Raw genomic sequence first — 16,000 nt, forward strand, 5'->3', positions numbered from 1 at the left:
CTTGTCAACACTCAGCCCTCTCGCCCCAGCCTATCACCCTGCATTCGCCGGTCTCGCAGCGACTCCGCCCGCCGTGACAGCTGTTGTTATAGTCGCTACGACACCTGTCACTGCAGCTGCCGTTACAGCGGCCGCTACAGTCGCAACTCTACCCACTGCCACAGTTGTTACTACAGTCGTTACTCCAGCTGCCGCCACGGTTGCCACTACAGCCGCTACACTACCCACCATCATGACTGTAACTCCTACGTCTACAGTTCGGCCCCCTACGGGCAAACCTGTGGCTCAGAGTCCGTCCATCCTGCAAGGCGACGCCACCTACCAGACGTTCAGGCAATGGCGCCGCCGGTGGCATGATTTCTCAGTCATGATCGACCTGTAGCGACTCCCCAGGGAAAAGCAACTGATCCAGCTACGGATGTCCGTTTTCTTGGAGGTCCAAAGGACTCTAGAACACATTCTCGGGATCGCACCTAACACCCAGTTAGCGGTGAAAGATGTCTTCGACGTGTTGCAGTCCCACTTCAAAACTCAACGAAACGAGGATCTACGCCGCCGTGAACTCCCGTGTTGCAAACAGGCGGCCGGCAAGTCTTTTTCTGACTTCTATGTCCGTCTGAAGAACCTAGCTGAAGAGGTCGACTTTTGCTCAGGCGATCTAGTGACTTGTGCTTAGACCCAGCTGAAGATGGTTTTGCTTATGGGCATCAGAGAGGAGGAACTAATTCAACGTCTCATCTCTCTGGACACAGGAGCACCTCTCCAGGACGTGGTTACCTGCTGCCGCTCATATGAAGCTCCCCGGAACACAAAATCCGCCATCCAGTCGTCGCCAAGTTAGCTGTGCTCCATCTCCGCTTACAAGCAAGGGAAACGACGCGACAAGGCCATCTCCTCACTTCAGCAGGTGCCTTTAGGACAGCGAGGGAAGCCCCCAGCCGTTGAGGCGACCCAGTCCTGCCAGTGTTGCTCCCGCCGGCACGCGCCTGATCAGTGCCCTGCCGCCGACGGTACCTGCAACAACTGAGGACGCAAGGGTCATTGGGCAAGGACTTCCAGGTGCCCTGCCAAGGAAGTCCAGTGTCGCTCCTTCAAGAAGACTGGACATTACGACAGGTGCTGCCGAGCGAAAAAGACGGATCACAGCCAGAAAACTAGTTCCTGCCGCCGTGTGACTCCCGGTCGAGCGTCTAACGCCATGATTCCCAAGCCCGTGTGTATTTACCTAACGCATGGAGGATCCACTTCACATCTCCAGATGCCGCCAGACACTGGCGCGGACGTCACCGTTATCGGCCAGCGACACCTCGGCATGCTACAGATCCCCAGGAGCAGGCTACAACCTCTACCTCCCGTGCACACGTTGACGGCGGATGGTTCAGAGATGGCACCTGCCCTGGGATGCTTCCAAGCCATCTTACGGCTCGGACAGAGGTCTTGTGTCGTCCGGATTCAAGTACACGAAGGCGTCCAGATCCCACTCCTCTCCTATGGCCACTGCAAGGAACTGGCTATCATCTCACAGGAGTTCCCGAAGCCAATTCACAAGGTCAAGCATGTTAACCGGTGTGACGACAACCCCTCCAGGCCCTTTGAGTCCGTCTCCGCAAACTTCACACTCGCTGGGAAGTTCTTCCTCGTCACTCTGGACTCCAGTTGTCCAGTGTGGGGGGACACCACCGCCTCGCGCATCATCCAGATGTTCTGCCACTACTTCCGGAAGGTGGGTGTTCTCCTCCGCCTACGTACCGATGGCGGTTCCCATTCCGCCAGCGCCGACTTCCAGAATTTCATGGAGCGCTGGGGTGTCCACCACGTAGTGAACTCGCCGCACTATCCCCAGTCTAACGGCCACGCTGAGGCGGGTGTCAAGTCAGTGAAGCACCTTATCCTGAAGACAGCCCCCTCCGGCAACATCGACACAGAAGAGTTCGCCAGAGGTCTTCTGGAGCCACGCAACGCTCCCAACTTCACAGGATGATCCCCTGCGCAACATATGTATGGCCGCCCTCTTCGCTCCTGCGTCCCTGCCCACCCGGAATCCTCCGCGGACTGGCAGGCTAAGACGGGAGATCTGCGACCGTCGCCCTGCCGCCCGAGCTGCCCAGGTGCAGGCTTTCTATGACCAGCACGCCCGAATCCTCCCTAAGCAAAGAATTGGGGCCACAGTCCGTATCCTGGACCCGACGTTTCTCCGCTGGGACAAGGTTGGCGTGGTCATGAGCTGCAGCAGGAACAGGGACTACGAGGTACGTCTCCCTAGCGGACGCGTCTGGCAACGCAACCGCCGTTTCCTGCGACCAGTGACACCCAGCAGTGACGACCCCTTCCCCCACATCCCTGTGGTCCCTTGCTTGGACGAGAAAAGTATGTCCAGTTCAGTTACTACCCCAGTAATTCCACGTCGTTCCCAGGGGCTCAGAGAAAAGAGTTCCGCTTGAGACAGTGCTACAAGAGTGGAGGGAGTTGTTGATATGTAAAGTGCCGTACCATCTTTCATATTGTACCTCCATTTATTGTACGCTTGGCAACCCTGTAATCCTCAGTCTGGCTGGTGCTTCCGAGATAGCCATGCCCTCAGGGTCTGTCATTGTATTATTCGTTTGTTCCTGGCCTTATTATAGAAACCACAATCTGTACGTGTTTCTATAAAGAACCTACAACTTCCTGGCTGTCCTGTTCCAAGCGCTACCCCACATAACAGATAGTGCAAATAATCTAGCTGGTGAGCACAATTCAAATATATCAATCGAGATATCAAATCCATTAAATGCACGTCACAGTCTGGCCTTGTGTGTTGAAAAGTGTTTAACTCTTGGCCATATAACCAGAGCTACGTGATAACTGAAATATCACACTGGTTCAGTGTAAGGTTTTTGCAGAGAAGATTACAAGAACATCTATGCAACTATAAAAAAAAATAGTAACAAATCATGAGCAGTTTGTCAACCCAGGTAAAACACATGGGCTTTTAAGAGAAAAATGCATTTAACAGATTTTAATTGGATGGGAAGAAATGAAGGCATATTTTTCCTCAGTGGTTGACAAAACTATACTGCCAGACTACTGAAAAAAATGCTTCTTGATAAAAGTAACAGACTTTACCAAACTTTTTTTGCCTGCCCTATCTTCTAAATTTTGAAATTATTAATGCTGCTTTTCAAGCTTCACATCCAAATCCCACAAAATTATTTGCAGAACTGAAGGAAATACGGAAGTTTTTGCTCCAAAAAGTTTACAGAGATTACCGCCAGCGGCAGCTGCATTAGGTTACTCAGCAATGAGAAACTTGGAGACAAATTTGAGTATGATCTGAAATCTAGCACCATCAATTCTGAAAGGAGAGTAGCAATTAAACAGAGCTGTTGTGACCTCTTGCATGAGGCCATAAACCAGATTGATTAAAGGATTGACCAAACAACAATGAAAATGAACTATGTAAAGTATCTCATACCTGAAAAGTATGATCTTCCACTAGTAAGATTAGCAAGAGAAGGGGAAGAGCTGGCTCTAGCCTGTATATCGACCTTAGCAGGGCTGCTGCTGGCGCCCCTATATGTTGTCATATTCATTATTTTGCAGCAAGTTTTGGGACAAAATTCTATTGATTTAATAGATGATATAGTCTGCTTTAGAGCTTGTATTTTTTACGTACACTAGCAGAAATCTCAAGTACTCTATAAACAAACTTAATCTTTGTAGAAACTAATAAAGAACGCAGGGTTCCAGGAACATGGAAGAGGTAATTAACAGGAAAGTAAGTTGATGAAAATAGAGAAAATTAAGGGGAAAGAGGCGTGGGAAAGGAATGGTAAGAGGTAATGGGAGAGGAAGAGCAAGGTGGCATATGAGTGGAACCTTCGCCTAGACATGTGAAGCATACAATACCATAGTTTGGTCTGCCCCAATCAGAAAATTTAGAGAGATTAGAAGTAGGCGTTTCTGTGGCTTCCCTGTGTGAACTGTTTTCTTCCTGAAGGGTTGGATGTCTGTGTGAAAAAGTGCAGTGTTGTATAATCAACGTCGGAGTGGATAGGACAAGAAGTTTGGTTTAGGTCATTGATGAATAACAGGAAAAGAGTGGGTGACAGGACAGAACCCTGAAGGACAGCACTGTTCATAGATTTGATAGAAGAACAGTGACCGTCTAACATAGCAGCAAGAGAACGGTCAGAAAGGAAACTTAAGATGAAGTTGCAGAGAGAAGGATAGAAGCCATACGAGGGTAGTTTGGAAATCAAAGCTTTGTGCCAAACTCCATCAATAGCTTTTGATATGTCTTAGGCAACAGCAAAATCTCTAAAAGAGGATAACCAAGACTCAGTAAGGAAAGCCAGAAGATCACCAGTAGAGCGGCCTTGACGGAACCCATACTGGCGATCAGATAGAAGGTTGTCAAGTGATAGATGTTTAAGAATCTTCCTGTTGAGGATATATTAATAAACTTTAGATAGACAGGAGATTAAAGGACGGTAGTTTGAGGCATTAAAACGGGCACCATTTTTAAGAATAGGCTGAATGTAGGCAAACTTACAGTAAGAAGGAAAGGTAGATATTGACAGACTGAGTATGACTAGGCAAGGTGCAAGCACGGAGGGACCCCATCAGGTCCGTAAGCCTTCCGAGAGTTTAGGCCATAGAAAACATCATTGTGAAGAATTTTAATAGGTAGCATAAAGTAATCAGAGGGTGGAGGAGGAGGGACAAGCCCTGAATCGTCCAAGGTAGAGTTTTCAGCAAAGGTTTGAGCGAAGAGTTCAGCTTTAGAGATAGATGAGATAACAATGGTGCCATCTGCTTGAAATAAAGGAGGAACAGAAGAAGCAAAGTTATTGGAGATGTTTTTTTGGCTAGGTGCCAGAAGTCACAAGGAGGGTTAGATCTTGAAAGATTTTCACACTTTCTACTAATGAAGGAGTTTTGGGTAGTTGGAGAACAAACTTGGCATTGTTCCGGACAGAAATATAAAGCACATGATATTCTGGTGATGGAAGGCTCAAGTACCTTTTGTAGGCCACCTCTCTATCATGTATAGCACGAACACAAGCTGTATTAAACCAAGGTTTGGAAGGTTTAGGTAGGTCGAGAAAAAAAGAAAAAGAAAAGAGGAATGAATGCCTCCATGCCAGACATTATGGCCTCTTATTATGTGCTCAGCACACAGAGACGGGTTTCTGACACGGAAGCAGTAGTCATTCCAAGGAAAAATCAGCAAAAAAGCTCTTCAGGTCCCCCCAATTAACAGAGGCAAAATGCCAGAGGCATCTCCGCTTAGGGGGAATCCGGAGTAGGGATTGGAGCGATAGGACAAGATACAAATAATTGGAGGAAACCAATGGAGAAAAGAATAAGGAGAAGGATTAGAGGATAGGGAAACTTACTGCAAGCCGAATAATTTACGTTTGTCCTTTTCTGTCTTTTTCGTAACAAGTTCGCTACTCATACGTCTGGCAACCCTGGCTGTGCGGCGCGACGGTTGGAGCCAATAGCGAGCTAGCCACCGATTGAGACAGAATTGGATACCATCGGGAGTGATACTTGTGGTATACATACGAGTGGGATAACAAGTGCTGTGCTTTACTATATTAGTTATTATTATTTGGCACTACGGTAGGCCATAATCTGGGCGGGTCTACATATTGTTTAAGAGGGTGTGAGCTGCCCAGTAACTCCTTACTCCTACCTTGTGTGAGCGGTCACTCCCATGTGCAGATAAGTTTGTCTCATGTTTGTCTTGGCGTCTTTTTTGTCTTTGTACAGAGTATGGATGGGAACAAACCCCTGATCTCTCTCCCTTTCCGCATAAGTGCAATGTGTGTGTGTGTGTGTGTGTGTGTGTGTGTGTGTGTGTGTGTGTGTGTGTGTGTGTGTGAGCGTTCGTGTATGTTGTCCTTGTTAAATGCTACTAATGTCTGGGCTCGCATCTGGCATTAGACGACTGTATAATATTTGAACCAGGTTACAGTTGTTTAGCTTCTCCCTGGATTTTGGAGGGGGAAGTCTGTCTGGGAAATCATTAAGATTATATATAGGTTATTATATGGCAAGAGTGTATAATCTTATTGGGTGTAGATGGTTTTCTTACTGAGGGTGGTGGTCCGATGGGATATTATACCACAATATGTGGATTGCTGTGTTATCTGTGCTTCCTAACATTTGTCTAATTCTTTCTCAGCTTCCCTGTTGGTGATAGTTGTTGGCGACCAGTAGGTACCTAGATTTGGGCCCCACATTAGAAGAAGCTAATCTAGGAAAACTGATCCGATTGTAATGGCAGCTGTGAGGGGAAGAGGGGTGGCAGTATCTGGTCCTATATATATATATATATATATATATATATATATATATATATATATATATATATATATATATATATATATATATATATATATATATATATATATATATATATATATATATATATATATATATATATATATATATATATATATATATATATATATATATATATATATATATGTGGAAATTAAAGCAAAGTTTTGCAATGAAGCATACATATTAATAGGGCATCTACTTGATATTATTACTATTTTTTTCGGTTTTACATCCAGTTTCTCTATTCTAGTATGGTGCCTCTTGAAGAAGGACTTTTGATTTTCCATTTGAGAGCACCCTGAGTGGATGCCCTAATCTTCTGAGTGTGGTCAGGATTCGAACCCGTGCACCTGAGAACACCTCGCCTCCAAATACCTCGTGCTCCCTCTATAACACAGCGGCCCCACTTGATGTAATGCAGATTATTTATTATGTCTTTTCTCACCTTGTTTTTGAAATTCTTCACAACGTACTCTGAAAGGGAAGCTCCAGCACTGGTGACGAGTTTCAGGGAGGATAAGTCATGTTCCTGGCAGGCCGGTGATTCTACGATCATTTTCAGATGGTGTGGTGTAAAGATTGCCAAAGTCACCTGTAGAAAAGTCATTGCTGGTCATTGTGGTTCACATTTAATAATCAAAGAATATATATATTTATATATATATATATATATATATATATATATATATATATATATATATATATATATATATATATATATATATATATATATATATATATAACACACACACACACACACACACACACGCACACAAACTGTATTTGACGGCATATAGGACGCACGGACATATAAGACGTATCCCTATCTCAACAGGTCAGATTCAGAAAAAAAAAAAAAAAATGTTTCAGTGTATTTAAGCACATATTGTTGAAAGCAATTTAGCAGCACATTACACAAGCACAAAACATTTCTGTATAAAAACAAGTTGGTAGTACAGACAAGCAACAAGCATAAGCAAAATATCTCATTAGTATTGTAATTGTAAAACATTCCAAATGAAAAAAATAAAAACAAATAGAAAAATGAAAATAACTAAAGCAGAAAACACTGTAAAAACAGCTTAGCTATTGGTGTAGCCTAAAAAAAACAAGCTGGTAGTACAGACATACAAAGCAATCACAATAGTAATAAAACATTGAAACCTAAAATAAAGCCAGCAATGCATAAAGCAATAAATAAAGCAGAATCCATCTCATAAAAACAATCTACCACTCTAATTGAACATAAACCAAAACACAGTAAGAAAATACGGAAACACTTTAATCATCTTCATAACCAGAAAAGTCTTCATCACCTTCAAACCCCAAAAAAAGTCTTTATCATCATCGTCACTACTTCTGGAATCATTGACTTCAAATAACGCATAATCAGCAGGTATTTGCTGTGCAACAGATGTTTTTGTAGGCATTGATAAACCCTGCCGTTTCATAAACCTATAACACCAACCTTCTGTTCCTGCAAAGTTCTGTATTCCTCGTTGTTCTGCTACTTTCCTGGCCTCATGAATTATCATTTTGATAGAAACACTTCTTGAAATTGTCTCATTTATCAGCCACGTTTTTATGTCAACCTCAATGTGGGGCTAGGCAACGAAGGTTATGTTTACCTTTTCTTTGCGCCCTTCAGTTGGTGTTGCTGTCTCCAGATACGGATATTTTTTTTCCGTAGGTGGTGGCCCAAAAACCCTTGCTGCTGCTCTATTGCCATGCTCCTCGGCATAATCTACCACTTGTAGTTTGTAGGAGATTGTGTAGCTCGATATTTTTCTTCCTGCTACCATAACGGTGAGGGTGTTGGTGTGTTTTGTTATGATCATCGTGAAATGGCTGCTAGCATCGTCAGGGTTCCGATCAGCTGATATTTATAAACATGTGTCACAGCCTCACAGGTTAGATTGCTTTCATTTTTACGATAATTTGTTTTAAAGTAATAATACTGGTAATAATAATAATAATAATAATAATAATAATAATAATAATAATAATAATGATAATACCAGGAATAAAATAATGATACATGGAGTAAGGTTAGGTAGAAGTACTGATCGTAAGCTAGGTTAGTGAGCGTCAGGGAGATGATTAGCCTACGGGTCTTAATTTTACATATTGGATGTAGGGGTATTTTTTTTTTTTTGCCAAAAATTAGGGAAAAAGGTGCTTCCTATATGCCCTCAAATACAGTATAAATAAATAAATAAATAAATAAATAAATAAATAAATAAATATATATATATATATATATATATATATATATATATATATATATATATATATATATATATATATATATATATATATATATATATATATATATATATATATATATATATATATATATATATATATATATATATATATATATATATATATATATATATATATATATATATATATATATATATATATATATATATATATATATATATATATTAGAACAGTTCCGAGTTATAGAACTGCAACGTATCACCTTCACAGAAGGCATCATCAGGCTAAAAACAAAGGAAAAGAATAATAAAAATAAGTACAAAGACAAAATCATAAAATATTACACTTGGGGCAAAATAAAAAATAAAATACCAAGCAAAAGGGGACACGCAGGCAAGCATTAAAAAAAAAAAAAAAAAAAAAAAAAAAATAACCTATCGGCAGCAACTTATACTTGACAAAAAAAAAAATAAATAAATAAAATAAATAAATAAACATAAATAAATAAAAAAATAAATAAATAAAGCAAAATAAAGGTATACAAACTGTGTTCCCTCGCGTGTGTTGTGTTGAGGACCGACAGAGTGGCGGTGTAAGAATTAGATTAGTTATGAACCCGGATCCCCAAAGCTCCGAGCAGAGTTTATAAATTATATAATTATGATCATGATAGGTGGTTATTTGATTCAGGTTTCAGGTGTTTAATGTAAATAGCTTCTAATATTTTAACGTCTGGATGTGCGTCAGCTTTATGTAATATACTAAAATCCTCCGAAAACGGATGATCCTTTGTATGTGAATGTTTTTTTATTGGTGAAGAAGGTGGATGAGCTGTTTCTGTATACGTATTGAAGAACCTTTATGTTCACTTTTGTTCACCGTTCACTTTATGTTCACTTATGTGTTAGTTTCCTCATGGTATCCCCAATATATTGAGTCTTGCAACTCGAACAAATAAATTCATAAATGATGTTAGAGATAAGTCCAATAAGAATACTGTCTGAATTAAATGGTGTGAGGATATTGTGCTTTAAGTATGGTTGTGAGTCTCAAATAGTAGAACTAAGATGATCATAGTAAGGTAATTTTATGTATTTGTTGTGTGTCATTAGAGGAAGGGTGACTAAATTTGCTTTCTAAAAAATAGTAGATAGTATTATTGATGATGCTTCATCAACGAAGTCATAAGATTTTTTTAAGGTAAACTTATTTGACGTTAGTAGTTCTAACATGAGGACGAAATATTTAGCTAATTTATTAATGGTGCAAACAATAGACCTAATAGGGTTGCCGATTTTGTGAGTTTTCGGAAGGAGATAAAGGATGCCTGGAGACGAACCACTTTATGGCCTTAGAAAAACTCATGAAGTCGGCAACCCTATTAGGCCCATTCTTAGCACCATTAATACATTTAATTATAAATTAGATAAATATTTCGTCCTCATGCTAGAACCACTAACGTCAAATAAGTTTACCTTAAAAAATATGATTTCGTCAGAGAAATATATAATTTAGAAGCTCATATATAATGTCATGGCTAGTTTTGATATTAAGTCACTTTTCACAAATATTCTCTTTGATGAAATCATTAAGATCATTTATGGGGAACTATTTACTTTAATTATACAAAAAAAAAAAAAAAAAAAAAACTGCTAGCCTATTAGACTTGGCAAGTAAAGTGAGAAAAACTGGAGGAGACGTCTCAGAACACCTAACTTCATAGAAGCTGTTTTAGCTAGAGATGAGATGTGAAGTTTCCAGTTTAGATTATAAGTAAAGAACAGACCGAGGATGTTCAGTGTAGAAGAGTGGGGGACAGTTGAGTGTCATTGAAGAAGAGGGGATAGTTATCTGGAAGGTTGTGTCGAATTGATAGATGGAGGAATTGAGTTTTTGAGGTATTGAACAATACCAAGCTTGCTCTGCCCCAATCAGAAATTTTAGAAAGATCAGAAGTCAGGCTTTCCTGCGTGAAATGTTTATTTCCTGAAGGATTGGACGTCTATGAAAAGACGTGGAAAAGTGCATGGTGGTATCATCAGCGTAGGAGTGGATAGGACAAGAAGTTTGGTTTAGAAGAGGTGTCAGGCAGGACTGTGTAATGCAATATCTCCAACCGCTCTCAATATTTCAATCATAAAGCCATCGCTTCCTGCTGCCTTTCCTCTCTTCATATATTTCATTACCCATATTCGCTCTCCAAAATTTGTAGGCTTTCTTTTTCATTGGCCGCACCATGCATATCCATCTCTAGTGTCTCATCATCAAACAGCTCTCCTACGTATTCGCTCTTTTTTTTTTTTTTTCCAACTTCCTCCGATTCCATCACTTCTGTTCCATCTTTCTTTTTTGCAGCACCGCCTTTCCGTCTTTGAGTCAGTTTCCTTATCTTCCCATAGCTCGAATGTTGATGCATTCTGCATAGTTCCTCCACCTCCTCACACTGTTCATCCAGCCGCTCCTTTTTTCTATTATATTTTCTATGTATCTCTATTTTTAATCCCATACTGGACTTTGTCTCGGCCTTTTAGCTGTCTTCTCTCTTCCATCATCTTCAAAATTATTTTTGTCACCCATGGATTCTTCTTTCTTCGCCGGGTATCTTGAAGAACCTCTTGTGCTCCCTGTCATATCGCCTGTCAAAAAGTTCCACTGCTCCTCAGGACCATCATCACTTACTTCTGTCTCTAATACAACATATATATTCTGAACCTCCACCGCATACTTGTAAATCGCCACATCTTTTCCCAGTAATTCAACATTTTCTTTGGTGTATACTTGGGTTTTCGTAGAATTCTTCAGTACTTCATGGAAAGTGCCACTCAGTCAACATTCATAAAAAAAAAGTAAGTATTTGTTGTAAATTACTGCAGAAAACTTACGTTATCAATTAGATTAAGCTTATAATTATATATCAATCTTATTTTTCTAGTAAATAATATAATATATTAAGGCAGTATTCCGAATATTAAGTACATAATTATCCTATGCTTGTGTGAAAGCAAGCAGCAATCCTTCTTTGATTACATCCTGGTAGCTACTGTTGCGCACATCGTGATGCAAAAATGCCAAAAAGCAGCAACTCCCTTGGGCAACACTCACGAGCAACATGCAACACGAAAATTAAGTTGCGGCAATGTGTTGCGCAACATGAACCCCAGTCTGGACAGGCCTTAATTGCAGCGTACTGTTGTGGGTTTTGTGTGTCTAGGTGTTGTGAACGTTGTGTCCTCATTAACTGCTACTGGTCTTGAGACCCACATCCTTGAGTGGGGCAAGACTGCAGCTATCTGCCCTCTCCCTGTGCTCCGCCGGCTGTGTCGTGTGAACTGTTTTCTGACATGGGCGTATTTATTGGACGTCCTTTATTGGACGTGATTTTATTATTTTTTTTTATTGTGGGCGGTTGTAAAACAGGGTATTGTACCGTAATCTGTGTGTTGTTTATACTGTCTCCCTAGCACAAAGCTAATTAGTTCTTTCTCAGCTTAAGGAATTCAGTTGGCGTTCGATATACTCCCTTGCCTGTAGGTGGGTTAAACAGGGTGACGATCTATTGGTTCTGGATATTTGTTGGCGACTAGTAGGTGCCTGGATTCGTAGTGTTCACGCCCTGCAATAGGCCATGAGGAACATAACGTATGGATAAGCAGTTTCCAGTCAGTGGCAACCTTGAGAGGAGCTGTCAGTCTAATCCCTTTTCTGATGTGTCTGGTATGCTAGGAGTTACTGCCAAGGGCGGGCAGGCTCCTAATGCTGGAGAGGTAAGAGTTTCCTCCCTTGCTGGAGTGTACCCGGAGGTTGAGAGCAGATTTCGTCATACCTAGCTAACAGTCGATAACCAAACAAGAGTTCTCTGCCGAGAAAGCGAAATGATGGTTGATCAATACCAAACGAGCGAGGATGAAATGTTAACAGGTCGCATCTATTTGTGTGTGTGTGTGTTCTACCGGAATTTTCACGGTAACTGTTCTTCCGATCTGTCTAATTATATGCCTTCCCTTCTCCCACGACCTCGCTCCACAAGACTACCTTCTCTCACCACTGTTCTGTCTCCTCCCTAATGCAAGAGTTAACCAGTATTTACAGTCTTTCATTCCTTCCACTGATAAACTAAAGTTTCCTGCTTGATTCTGTGTTTCTCTCCTTATTAAGTTTTCTTCATTATTATTTTATCTTGTTATATTTACTGCCTTATTATCTTAAAGTAAAATATTATTCAAGATTGTCTTTTATTCATAAAATTCAAGAGTAAAGTCATAAAGCTTACAGTGTGTTCTGGCAAGGTTAGTGTGGGTGAAGAGAGTGGTGGACAGCTCTCCTGGCACCACGTTTTTGTTTGAGTTCATTATAATAGGAAACTGATTATTACTGTATTCTGTTTCAAGCCAGACAACAAAATCATAATATTGATATGTAGACGAAATGTATCGGATTTGCTTAGATATATTATGTTCTGCGTTTCTGCAATGTAGAGAAACACTGTGCTTTGATTGTTGACGTGTTTGTGTAAAGATTCATAAATGGATTGTAATTTTCATACCTGGTGTTCCTGTATTGTCCTCAACATGGCGTTGTTGCTAACATGAGGTAAAAGGACAACCTTCCCGCCAAACATCAAGGAGGCGAAAAGAAAGTAGTGCGAGTATATGTGGCTCAATGACGTCACCAAAAGACAAGTTGAATTAGTAGACTCCGATGTACCCAACCACTCTTGAACGTCTGCCAAGTATCTGTGGAGAACAAATGTTGATGATCGTAAATGTATACACAAGATAACTGCAGTTGCCGTAAAAAAAAAATATATATATATATATATATATATATATATATATATATATATATATATATATATATATATATATATATATATATATATATATATATATATATATATATATATATATGTATGTATGTATATAATGTGATTGAAAAGTAGCAAGTCCTCAAAAACGGAAAGCCAAGAATCCTCGATCACTAATACAGAGTGTTTTGGATATTCCGTCTCCTGTCACGAAACATCCGAGTATGCTATGGCTTATGTTATACCCAAACTTTCTCTAGAAAAAAAAAAAAAAATCATAGAAGCATAGAAGAATATCCAGCCGCAAACAAACGAAATAATAGGCACTCTGGTAGTTACTTGATACATGTTCCGAAAGCTTGAGTCACTAATATGATTTTTGTTTTTTTTCTTATAAGAGGAGCTCATTCCATCAGTAGATATTAAAGCCCAATAAAGCAAAGTGTTCAAGGGTTTGCCAGACTAAGACAGGGATAAGGTCAGACCATTTTGAATTGAGCGTTTAGGCGTTGTTCTTTCCGGTGATTTCCCGGCCTATGGCGCTGCCAAACCTTGTATTAGGCAATTACACTATGTAACACGATTTTTGTCTTTGACAAGCAAGTGTTACTTTCCAACTCTTTTTATTACAAAACAATAGGAAATGTCAATTATTCCTGTCAAACTTTGTTTTTGTTGCTTTTAGAATAGCTTAATTTCACCATTTTTCCAAATGCTGTCACAGAGAACTCTTGTCTTGACGAATTGATCAAATATGTAGCAGAATGCATCTGGAGAGTGATTGCAGCCTCTTGATGCCATTTCACCTGTTGTGATGTGTCTTCTCAGGCAGCAAAAGCAGAACTGATTGGTGGTCTAGAAGCCCCTACTTTTATATTGTCAATCAGTACTCTAGAATATTCTTAAGTCTTTCTAGAATGTGTTTCAGAATGTTCTCAGTCTTTCTAGAATATTCATGAACCTACTTTAGAATATTCTGAATCATTCTAAAAAATTCTTGTAGATTCTAGAAAATTTTTAATACTTCTACATATGTATTCTGGGAAGTTCTAGAATATTCTGGAAATATTTACATTGAATAGAATGTTCTAAAATGTTCTAGAAACTTCTAAAAGTGTCTGGTAGAATATTCTGGAAGATATGAAAACATTTCTGAAATATAAGCAAATTCTTCTAAATATAATAAATTTCTTGCTAGATCTGGTCAGTTCAAGAATGATCTTATTAAAATAAAAATTAAAAACTTTCGAACACTTTATATTTTTTTTTTTCAGTTTTAACTTACAAGCAACATTTAAAAAGCAATTAGATAAGCAATTGAGATTTTGCAAAGGTCTTTACCTGACATCAAAACGAATAGTAACCCATACTATAATGAAATAAGGCAAAAATGTAAATTCATTGTTCTAAACACAAAAGCAAAGTTTTAGGATCAAATTAACTTTTTTTCTATTTTGTTTAGATGGAAATAACTGGAAAATTATGGTGTGAGACCAAGGACAAGAAAAAGTGAAATTTTGCTACGTAGTGTTATCAGATTAGAGGCTATGTGTCGCTGATAACCACTCTCCCCATACACTACTCTCTCTCTCTCTCTCTCTCTCTCTCTCTCTCTCTCTCTCTCTCTCTCTCTCTCTCTCTGTCTCTCGTGAATTTAGTTTAATTATGATTGGTTTCCTTTTAGATATGATATTTTCCTTAAACTATAATGTTATGTTTTTATTCTTTAGTTACGAGTTTTTTTCCACATCACCATCAAAATAAAAGTCAAAGCACGTTGGTGGTTTTCGCTGTTCGGGTAACAGCTCTTGAGGGGTCAAGTAATGATCCCCTATTATCCTTTTTATGCAAAAAATACTTATTTACTAAAGTAAGTAAGCCCTTTTTCTCAGCTATGGTGACGAGAGCGAGCTTCCATCCTGGCTGGCGGGGCGAGAGGAAGTGACCGTGGATTAACACGATTACTGACCGTGTGAACTCATTGTTTCACCCATGGAGACGTGACAAAGCCTGGAGGAAACATTGCCAAGTATTGTCGTGTTTGCAAAAAAAAAAAAACGATTAAAAAAAAATGTTACACCAGATTGCCCTTTTAGGCCATTTAGGATTTTTTTTTTCTCTCTATGTAGGAGGGACACCGGCCAAGGGCAGTAAAAATTAAGTATAAAAATAAAGCCCACAGTGTCCGAAGCGGTAGCAAAAAAATTGAAGGATAAGTGTCTTGAAACCTCCCTCTTGAAGGAATTCAAGTCATAGGAAGGTGGAAATACAGAAGCAGTTCCAGAGTTTACTAGAGAAATGGATGAATGATTGTCAATACTGAATAACTCTTGTATTAGAGACTTGGACAGAATAGGAGTGAGAGAAAGAAGGCCTTGTGCAGCAAGGCCGCGGGAGGAGGGAGGCATGCAGTTGGCAAGATCAGAAGAGCAGTTAGCATGAAAATAGCGGTAAAACATAGCTAGAGATGCAACATTGCGACGATGAGAAAGAGGCTGAAGACAATCAGTTAGAGGAGAGTTCATGAGACGAAAAGCTTTTGATTCTACCATGTTTTTTTTTTTTTTTTTTATGCAGGAGATACACTGGCCAAGGGCAACAAAAATACAATAAAAAAAAAGGCCCACTGAGATG

General features: G+C 39.7%; 1 protein-coding gene across 2 annotated transcripts in view; it reads right to left on the bottom strand.

Moving 5' to 3' along the window:
- Positions 1 to 16,000, bottom strand: part of LOC135092588 (uncharacterized) — a 71,327-nt gene that overhangs the window by 12,519 nt on the left and 42,808 nt on the right. For both annotated transcript variants that reach the window (XM_063991200.1, XM_063991199.1), the window contains 2 exons: positions 13,106 to 13,295; positions 6,782 to 6,928 (listed from right to left, as the gene is read on the bottom strand). In XM_063991200.1, the coding sequence (XP_063847270.1) occupies positions 6,782 to 6,928; positions 13,106 to 13,295 (337 nt within the window). The remainder of the gene's footprint in view (positions 1 to 6,781; positions 6,929 to 13,105; positions 13,296 to 16,000) is intronic.

Source organism: Scylla paramamosain, chromosome 40, assembly GCF_035594125.1.
Source record: "Scylla paramamosain isolate STU-SP2022 chromosome 40, ASM3559412v1, whole genome shotgun sequence".
Lineage (NCBI taxonomy): Eukaryota > Metazoa > Arthropoda > Malacostraca > Decapoda > Portunidae > Scylla > Scylla paramamosain.